We start from the raw sequence: 11050 nt of genomic DNA, 5'->3' as shown, positions 1-11050 counted from the left end.
CCATAAAAATATATATATATATATATATATATATATATATATATATATATATATATATATATATATATATATATATATATATATTTTGCCTAAAAGTAGTATTCAACCCCCTGCAGATTTAGCAGGTTTAATAAGATGCAAATAAGTTAGAGCCTTCAAACTTCAAACAAGGATTTATTAACAGATGCATAAATCTTACAAAGCAAAAAGTTTTGTTGCTCAGTTAAATTTTTATAAATTTTAAACATAAAAGTGTGGGTCAATTATTATTCAACCCCTAGGTTTAATATTTTGTGGAATAACCTTTGTTTGCAATTACAGCTAATAATTGTCTTTTTTAAGACCGGATCAGGCCGGCACAGGTCTCTGGAGTTATCTTGGCCCACTCCTCCATGCAGATCTTCTCCAAGTTATCTAGGTTCTTTGGGTGTCTCATGTGGACTTTAATGTTGAGCTCCTTCCACAAGTTTTCAATTGGGTTAAGGTCATGAGACTGACTAGGCCACTGCAACACCTTGATTTTTTGCCTCTTGAACAAGGCCTTGGTTTTCTTGGCTGTGTGCTTTGGGTCGTTGTCTTGTTGGAAGATGAAATGACGACCCATCTTAAGATCCTTGATGGAGGAGCGGAGGTTCTTGGCCAAAATCTCCAGGTAGGCCGTGCTATCCATCTTCCCATGGATGCGGACCAGATGGCCAGGCCCCTTGGCTGAGAAACAGCCCCACAGCATGATGCTGCCACCACCATGCTTGACTGTAGGGATGGTATTCTTGGGGTCGTATGCAGTGCCATCCAGTCTCCAATCGTCACGTGTGTGGTTGGCACCAAAGATCTCGATCTTGGTCTCATCAGACCAGAGAACCTTGAACCAGTCAGTCTCAGAGTCCTCCAAGTGATCATGAGCAAACTGTAGACGAGCCTTGACATGACGCTTTGAAAGTAAAGGTACCTTACGGGCTCGTCTGGAACGGAGACCATTGCGGTGGAGTACGTTACTTATGGTATTGACTGAAACCAATGTCCCCACTGCCATGAGATCTTCCCGGAGCTCCTTCCTTGTTGTCCTTGGGTTAGCCTTGACTCTTCGGACAAGCCTGGCCTCGGCACGGGAGGAAACTTTCAAAGGCTGTCCAGGCCGTGGAAGGCTAACAGTAGTTCCATAAGCCTTCCACTTCCGGATGATGCTCCCAACAGTGGAGACAGGTAGGCCCAACTCCTTGGAAAGGGTTTTGTACCCCTTGCCAGCCTTGTGACCCTCCACGATCTTGTCTCTGATGGCCTTGGAATGCTCCTTTGTCTTTCCCATGTTGACCATGTATGAGTGCTGTTCACAAGTTTGGGGAGGGTCTTAAATAGTCAGAAAAGGCTGGAAAAAGAGATAATTAAGCCAAACATGTGAAGCTCATTGTTCTTTGTGCCTGAACTACTTCTTAATACTTTAGGGGAACCAAACAGAATTCTGGTGGGTTGAGGGGTTGAATAATAAATGACCCTCTGAAAAGACATTTCCCAATTTAAAAAAATAAACAAAGAAATAACATTCTTTTTTGCTGCAGTGCATTTCACACTTCCAGGCTGATCTACAGTCCAAATGTCACAATGCCAATTTAATTACAAATGTGTAAACCTGCTAAATCTGCAGGGGGTTGAATTCTACTTGTAGGCACTGTATATATACACAAAAAGAGCAAAAGGAGGCACTCCAAACACTTTTCAAGGTGAAAAAAAGTAGGGTTTATTTAGCCCACATCTCTGTGCAACGTTTCGGCTCACACAGCCTTTTTCAAGCACCCACCGGTGAGCATTGTGCTGTTCCAATTCATATTATAATATATATATATATATATATATATATATATATATATATATATATATACACATACACACACTCACCGGCCACTTTATTAGGTACACCTGTCCAACTTCTTGTTAACACTTAATTTCTAATCAGCCAATCACATGGCGGCAACTCAGTGCATTTAGGCATGTAGACATGGTCAAGACAATCTCCTGCAGTTCAAACCGAGCATCAGTATGGGGAAGAAAGGTGATTTGAGTGCCTTTGAACGTGGCATGGTTGTTGGTGCCAGAAGGGCTGGTCTGAGTATTTCAGAAACTGCTGATCTACTGGGATTTTCACGCACAACCATCTCTAGGGTTTACAGAGAATGGTCCGAAAAAGAAAAAAAATCCAGTGAGCGGCAGTTCTGTGGGCGGAAATGCCTTGTTGATGCCAGAGGTCAGAGGAGAATGGGCAGACTGGTTCGAGCTGATAGAAAGGCAACAGTGACTCAAATCGCCACCCGTTACAACCAAGGTAGGCCTAAGAGCATCTCTGAACGCACAGTGCGTCGAACTTTGAGGCAGATGGGCTACAGCAGCAGAAGACCACACCGGGTACCACTCCTTTCAGCTAAGAACAGGAAACTGAGGCTACAATTTGCACAAGCTCATCGAAATTGGACAGTAGAAGATTGGAAAAACGTTGCTTGGTCTGATGAGTCTCGATTTCTGCTGCGACATTCGGATGGTAGGGTCAGAATTTGGCGTAAACAACATGAAAGCATGGATCCATCCTGCCTTGTATGGAGCATCTTTGGGATGTGCAGCCGACAAATCTGCGGCAACTGTGTGATGCCATCATGTCAATATGGACCAAAATCTCTGAGGAATGCTTCCAGCACCTTGTTGAATCTATGCCACGAAGAATTGAGGCAGTTCTGAAGGCAAAAGGGGGTCCAACCCGTTACTAGCATGGTGTACCTAATAAAGTGGCCGGTGAGTGTATATATATGTGTATATATATGTGTGTGTGTATATATATATATATATATATATATATATATATATATATATATATATATATATATATATATATATATATATATATATATATATATATATATATATATATATATATACACACACACATATATATACATACATACATACATATATTCTGTTCAGAATAAAATGTAAAAATCAAAGACAGATAAAATGAATATATACTTACTGTTTGTAGCATATTCATCCTTATAAGAATTATCAAGTGTAACATAATTCTCTTCCTTTGGATTGACAGCAAAGTTGGAGGCATTGCAGCAAAAAATGTATCGGCAAACAGAAAATCACTTTTTTTTTTCCTTCCCAGAAGCAAACTTTCAATTAGCTGTATTTTAAGCGTCAAAAAAAAAAAAAAAGAACAAAAAAACTGGCAATGAATGAACGCAGTGACCACTGATGCAGATTTTACCTGCGTCAAATCCTGAGCGAATCCTGAGCCATTCCTGACCGTGGGAACATGGCCTTAATGAGGAGTGGTGCATGCACAGATGCACCATGAAGCCAGTGCCCACAGAAAGGAGACGAGTCATCTGAGCATGTGCAGCAATTGCATCCATGCTGCTTGAGGTAACAGAGCAGAGACCATCAGTCAATCAGGATCATCCAGCGCTGGGTGAGGGATAGAGCTGAGGAGACCGAGGCTTAGGCAGGGCTTTGACATGTCTTTGTAAGAGCTACAAACACATATGAACAGTTTTGGCGGTCAAATGTTGCTGACAGAATCCCTTTAAAAGGAATATGTCAACAGGTTTTTGCTATGTAATCTGAGGACAGCATAATGTAGCAGCTGAAGCACATATTTCAGGGATGAGTGCAGTAGTTTATTATTATTATTTATTGTTATAGCGCCATTTATTCCATGGCGCTTTACATGTGAGGAGGGGTATACATAATAAAAACAAGTACAATAATCTTAAACAATACAAATTCACAGCTGGTACAGGAGGAGAGAGGACCCTGCCTGTGAAGGCTCACAATCTACAAGTTTCCATACAATAAATGTTTTCTCAGCAGGAGATTATCACTGGTCCATCCATGCCCCCTCCTCTGATAAGCAGCTCACTGTCAATATACAACGTACATGGATTGTGCGATATGGGTGGAGTTATCTTTCTTAGCTCTGCTACATCTAAAAACCTGACAGTTTACTAGGTGCAGCAGTTGTAACACCAAGTGATACATTGTTAGAATCAGGGTCTCTTTTCCTACATTACGCTGCTCTCAGATGAGGCAGCAAAACCTGCTGACATTCCCTTTAAAGGAGTTTTCTAGGTGCAGAAAAAGCGCCCTCATTAATATGCGTTGTGTCTGGATAATGCTGCTGTGTTCCATTCAGCCCCCTTAAGAAGCAATGTATTTTAGCGACATGCATATAGAAAGAATTTTTGCTATTGGAGTCCATGAAACACTTTGCACGGTTTGCCTTCTCTAGCCTCTGTGTTGCTGGCTGCAGAATGAGGTGACACAGGAGAATCCAGCAGTAATCAGTACTGATGGGAGAGTTTAGAACCCTTATCTTCCTTCTTCCGAGCTCCTCTCAGGTGATTTATCATCATATGGAGATTGTGTTCACGAATCAGCTAATAGAAGCGATACCCAACTCCGCTCTCTGCATAAGCTTACTGGTGGATCCACGGTTAACCCAGAAATAGACAGTACAACAGAGGCTATACAAGTCACACAAAGTAACATTTATATGAAACCCAACTGCTTAAATTATTTCTAGCCAAAGATAAATGCATTTAAAGGAAACACAAAAAATGCTTCCGAAAAGGTCAATGTCTTGTAAGAGAAACAAACCTGCAACAGTATGAGGACAAGAGTGGTGCCATTTCTAGGAAGGTTTATTTTTTAGGAATTGTGGAGAACTCTTGAAATCTATAAACCCCCTGGGCTCTGGTCACCAGTGGGCAGGTGACAGTACGTTATACCCACGCTGCCAGGTAACACACACAGGTCTGCAGTTACACTGTGACAAATAAAGCCAGGGACATTTTACTATAAGTGTAAATTGTGAAGAACGTGTCACACATCGTATGAAGGTACATCACTTTGATGTACTGTAACTGTAAAATGGAGCGCCAAAGGTAAAGTTTTCCTTTAAAACATTTTTGTCAGAAGTGTCTTACCATAGAAAAAGTCTCAAGATGCCTTTATACCTGTAACAGGTATACGTGCCGCCTTTGCCTGAAATATGACATTTCCCAGCATGGAGAGTCTCAGCATATTCCATCAATCATTAATGCATACTGTATCTTATTAAACAAGAAGAAGTCGAACACAAAGAAGCATAGGAAACTTTTTTTTCTCCAAAATACACAAGATTATGGGAAGACATTACTATACCAGTGTAAGACAAATACCTCATATGCTGCCATATGACCCAATGCAATGTGCTTGTAAGGCAGACATGAGGTGTTCTTCAAAGTGCAGCTTAAAAATAGACATCATAACTTTCGGCACTGCCCCAGATTTCCCAGCGATCCCTAGAATCGTGAGCCAATGCACCCACATGAAAGATTCTGACAGTTCCAGGTGCTCAGTGATCCGCAGCTAAAAAGTCATTAGCACATCCCGCTCTTGTACACTGGTGTGAAAAGGCTTCCCGAAAATAAACGAGTGAAGTCCCGGTTTGATCTTTTCAGCTAAAGACATCACAATGTTGAGATCGCCCTCTGCTGTCAGATCCAGATCTGTCTTCAGGCTACGCAGGGACTTGAAAACTTTCTTACCCTTTTGTCTATAAGGAAACAAAAAAAAGACCCATAGAGTGAATCAGTGAACTGCGTGGTGCCATGGCATTAATCAGACGTACTAGTAAATGCAAACACCAAGGCCATCAGATTACAGGTAACAAGAGAGGTAAAGGCAAATCTATTCCTACACATCATTACAGATCAACAAGGTTGCTTTTGGTAATGAACCAAAGTTAACGACTATTTCAACAAATACAAATCCAACACCAGTGCCAGCTAAGCGGCTATCATGTTCTTCTAAGGCCAGCAATGCCACAGCTGATCCATATGGCCATAGCCATTCCTAATAGTACAGTAATTTTTGACAGTGAGGGTGATCAATGAGTGGAACAGGCTGCCATGAGAGGTGGTGAGTTCTCCTTCATGGAAGCTTTCAAAACAGAGGCTGGACAGACACCTGTCTGAGAAGGTTTAGTGAATCCTGCATTGAGAAGGGTTGGACCAGATGACCCAGGAGGTCCCTTCCAACTCTACCATTCTATGATCCTAGTAAGCAGGACTGTTTATGGTTAACTAGATGGTGGCCCGATTCTAACGCATCGGGTATTCTAGAATATGCATGTCGACGTAGTATATTGCCCAGCCTCGTAGTATATTGCCCAGCCACGTAGTATATTGCCCAGCCACGTAGTATATTGCCCAGCCACGTAGTATATTGCCCAGCCACGTAGTATATTGCCCAGTTACGTAGTATATTGCCCAGCCACGTAGTATACAGCACAGAGCCACGTAGTATATTGCCCAGTTACGTAGTATATTGCCCAGTTACGTAGTATACAGCACAGAGCCACATAGTATATTCATATATTGCCCAACCACGTATGTCAGAGGTTAAAAAATAAAAAATAAACATATACTCACCTTCCGAGGGCATGTTTTCAGGATTTCCTTGGTATTGCCCAGGTGATAATTACAGGGAATAATTCCATCATCTGGGCCATACAAAAAAAATCCTGAAAACATGAGTGTTGGTGGCTCTTGAGGACTGGAGTTAGGGAACACTGCCCTAAGGAATTAGATGCAACATAGAGATAATGGTATAACTGAAATACAAATTTCGCAATTTTCGAACTTACGTGTCATCTTCAATGTATTTTATCAGTGTCAGTGCCTTACGATGAAGTATCAGCATAAACTGTGCCAAAAAAGAACTTCTTAGAGAGAGGTTAGGCTTCAACTGGAATATCTGGAAACAAAAATGAGTAGCATGAATATTCATGAATATTGCATGAGTGTCATTAGACAGGACTAATCAGCGGATGCGCCACAATCGGAATCAACATGCCTTTCTTGGCTCATATGGAGCGATTAGCATACATATACATACACAATATATCATATATACACTTTTTTCACGAACTCAATGGGTCTATTCGATCCATTCACACAGTGGGTCCATCCATCCAATTCACACAGGCAAGGAAGTCAAGCCATAGATGTCCATAAATTAAAGTTGTATGTAATACTGGAAAGTGACACAGGGGAAAAGTATTAAACACATGAAGAATGAGAGGTGCAAAAAGTCACGACACCAGTTGAAATCCATCAGTAATTAGAAAGGAATTTCTGTCACTATTTTTCAATATCAGCTACCGTATATACTTGAGTATAAACTGAGATTTTCAGCCCATTTTTTTGGGATGAAAGTCCCCCTCTCGGCTAATACTCGAGTCATACCCAAGTGTCGGCAGGGGAGGGGGAGCGGCAGCGGTCCAATTATACTCACCTGCTCCTGGCTCGGTCCCTGCAGGTCCCTGGTTCTCTCGGCGCCTTCTTCCTGTACTGAGCGGTCACATGGTACCGCTCATTACAGTAATGAATATGCGGCTCCACCTCCCATAGGGGTGGAGCCGCATATTCATTACTGTAATGAGCGGTAACGGTGACCGCTCAGTACAGGAAGAAGCTGCGGCGCCGGGGAAGCAGGGACTGCACTGCGCCAGGAGCAGGTGAGTATAACGGGGAGCGCTGCACGATATTCACCTGCTCCTCGTTCCGGCGCCGCTCCATCTTCAGCGTCTTCTGCAGTGACGTTCAGGTCAGAGGGCGCAATGACGTGGTTAGTGCGCGCCCTATGCCTGAACGTCAGTGCAGAAGACGCTGAAGATGGAGCGGCGCCGGAACGAGGAGCAGGTGAATATTGAAAGTGCCGGGGGCCTGAGCGACAGAGGTGAGTATGTGATTTTTTTTTTTTTATCGCAGCAACAGCAAATGGGGCAAGTATCTGTATGGAGCATCTTATGGGGCCATAACGTTTGTGCAGCACTATATGAGGCAAGTGTCTGTATGGGGCCATAACATTTGTGCAGCACTATATGGGGCAAGTGTCTGTATGGGGCCATAACGTTTGTGCAGCACTATATGGGGCAAGAGTCTGTATGGGGCCATAATGTTTGTGCAGCATTATATGGGGCAAGTGTCTGTATGGAGTATCTTATGGGGCCATAACGTTTGTGCAGCATTATATGAGGCAAATGTCTGTATGGAGTATCAACTGATGGCCTATAAAAAAGGTGTTTCATTATCAAATCGCCACAAAAGAAACATCTCATGATGGTTAAAACCAGTGCTATCTCAAGACCTTTGCAACCTAATATACCTGTACCTGTATGTACTGCAGGCATGTCTTCTTCCCACAGATGTTTTCCTTAAGAACCAGAGCGCATAACATTCTGCTGGACTCTAAGCCCATGTTTCGTATGGACATTTGTTTATTTGAATATGCCAATTTACACTGTAATTCCTGAGTTGCGGCTGCTGCATGACAAAATAGCAACCGTGGTCAATTTCTTCGTCCTTTCACCAATCATAGAAGCCAACAAAGGGTCTCATATATAATGGTTCTCTATGATTTGGCCTCACTTATTGAAACACTGATGTGGTCACTATTTGGACTGGTGAAGTGAAATCTACAAATGTGAAACTGAGTGAAAGGACTGCAACAATGTAATATTATATTCTAAAGACTGATGGCTAAGCGCCCTGAGGGAAAAAAAGAATCTTTTGAAAATCGAATTATAAAAAAAGTATAAATCCTGAGCCGTGTAGAACAAAGATGTCTTTCTGAGTCTGAAATCTGTCCTCCTCCATTAACTATTATGCAGTATTTCGAAAATCTTTGGTGCTTGCAAAACAAAACAGCAGAGCTGGCCAGGTTAACACAAGTATTTGTCGCCTGGTGGCCAGGCTGAGAGGGGGCATCTGTCATACAAATCGGATGATAATTTGATAAAGATGAGCAATTCAATTTGGGCTGCCCTAGTCTGGCATATTGTCCGTCCCACCATGGCAGCTAGTCTTCCCTTTTGCACCTGGCATCTTGGGTTCCACTGGTGCGCACTAGGCCCCAAGACGTGAGTCGCGATGTCATGACATCCCAGGGCTTAGAAAGCGTGAGAGGCATCCAGAATGCCAGACGGACTGAGGATCATGGGTGCAGAAGTGAAGACAGACTGCCACACAGGATCGGTCTGAAGGCCAGACCAGGGCAATGAAAATCTGGTCATCTCTATGAACGAATGATAAGCAGCATAGAAGAATGTCTAATATCATATAGTCATGTCCCCCCCGCTTCCCCCACTGCTGCACATGACACTTCATATACCATGATAACATAATGGATTTCAACATCATCCACCTTACGAGGATCTCTGAAATGATTAAGGGGTTAGGAGATAAACATAACTCCTCACTGCACAGGGACAGGCGAGAGTGAGGAAGCACAAAGGCGCTTCAGAAAAAAAAAGAACAAAAAAACATCAAGGGAACCGAGTACAATAAGTCACCTATGTTAAAGTGTATACGCTACCTGTTCCAAAAAGTTATTGACAAATGTGTCTCGGTGTAGAATATCTTGGAAGATGTTCCTGGAATAAAACATTGCAAGAAAGTAATAGAAAAATGGATTAAAGTAATGCAGCGTTATCAGGGACAGCTTTACATTATGGAGGAACCTGAAAGCCATTACTTTACAGCTACAACAGGTTTTTTTTGGTCAGAATGGAGATATTTAGATATATTAGGGAAAACATCAGAAGTGTGGAGAAATTATCCAACCCATTTGGCGGTGAACAAGGTAGAGCTGGGAAATGGACTGCTTTCGTAGAAAGGAATTGGATGCTCTGGAGATAATGAAATTACCATGTCACTAGACACGGGCTCACTGCGGCCACCCTGCTGTACCCATCCGTTCATCTGCTCAGCTGAGCAGCTAACTGCAGTCTTCATCTCTCTATTAACACTATTCTCCATCAATATTTGCCAAGACTTTTAAATTAGCTTTCATACACTTAAGACGTCACTCATCTGATGCGTCCTAGACATCAGAAAAACGTCGGCTTTTGAAGAGGCAAGTCTGCACAGCGGGGGCCTGGCTATTAAGGGAAATACTGAAAAAGGGAACTGCTAATAGGAAAATTGATGGTAACACAGACTCCGCTTACAAGTTAGGGGTGAAGCTCTCATCTGTGTGGATGACGGAATCTCCTGCCATGTCTTCATCTGAAGTGGCCTTCCACAAGGCTGCCAGTTCTGCCCTCATGTACCGACGCTGGTTGTAGGTGTGTTCATGACAAGGGGGCATCTGCTTTACGGTGTTGACATCCACATCAATATGGGTAGCAGGGTATGGAGCATACATCACTTGGCGAAATGGCAGCACAAAGCTTCCAGTTGTATCCTAAAATCAATTAGATGCCAGTTATGATTTACACAAAACGGAGTCCTTTTCTTTGTGTAAGTGAGACCAAATGTCTGTCTACTCCCTAATAATGAGGCATGTGATCGGTTTACAGGGTTCAGGAATTATATTTATCACCTACCCGTAAGGCCACAATAATCACTACAATGGGGGCTCCAATCCCATCATTCATTCTCATGACCACAGTAACGAAATGCAAAAATAACTTATATCCTATTAGGGGACCTTATGGCAGCAATAGTTACAGTGGGGAAAATAAGTATTTGATACACTGCCGATTGTGCAAGTTTTCCCACCTACAAAGAATGGAGAGGTCTTATTTTTAGTGTAGGTACACTTCGACTGTGAGATACTAAATCTAAAAATAACCCCCCCCCAAAAAAAAAAAAAGAAAAAAAGAAAAGTCACATTGTATGATTTTTACATAATTAAATTGCATTTTATTGCACAAAATAAGTATTTGATCACCTACCAACCAGCAAGAATTCTGGCTCTCACAGACCTGTTAGTTTTTCTTTAAGAAGCCTCCTAACTCTGAACTCATTACCTGTATTAATTACATCTTGTTAATGGTATAAATGACACCTGTCCACACACAATCAATCACACTCCATCCTCTCCACCATGGCCAAGACCAAAGAGCTGTCTAAGAATCCCGGGGACAAAATTGTAGACCTGCAGAAGGCTGGGATGTGCTACAGGACAACAGGCAAGCAGCTTGGTGAGAAGGCAAGAACTGTTGGCACAATTA

At 42.3% G+C, this 11050-nt stretch overlaps 1 protein-coding gene across 3 annotated transcripts in view; it reads right to left on the bottom strand.

The window, feature by feature from the left end:
* Positions 1 to 5125: 5125 nt before the first annotated feature.
* C9orf72 (C9orf72-SMCR8 complex subunit) overlaps positions 5126 to 11050 on the bottom strand; it is a 59873-nt gene continuing 53948 nt past the window's right edge. For all 3 annotated transcript variants that reach the window (XM_077249267.1, XM_077249269.1, XM_077249268.1), the window contains exons 7-10: positions 10043 to 10278; positions 9409 to 9466; positions 6677 to 6786; positions 5126 to 5584 (exon numbers count right to left, since the gene is read on the bottom strand). In XM_077249267.1, coding sequence (XP_077105382.1) covers positions 5398 to 5584; positions 6677 to 6786; positions 9409 to 9466; positions 10043 to 10278 — 591 coding nt within the window. In that variant the 3' untranslated portion in view covers positions 5126 to 5397. The remainder of the gene's footprint in view (positions 5585 to 6676; positions 6787 to 9408; positions 9467 to 10042; positions 10279 to 11050) is intronic.

Source organism: Ranitomeya variabilis, chromosome 1 (genome assembly GCF_051348905.1).
Source record: "Ranitomeya variabilis isolate aRanVar5 chromosome 1, aRanVar5.hap1, whole genome shotgun sequence".
NCBI lineage: Eukaryota > Metazoa > Chordata > Amphibia > Anura > Dendrobatidae > Ranitomeya > Ranitomeya variabilis.
The sequence above is the reverse complement of the archived record's forward strand: the minus strand, read 5'-3'. Positions and strand labels throughout refer to the sequence as shown.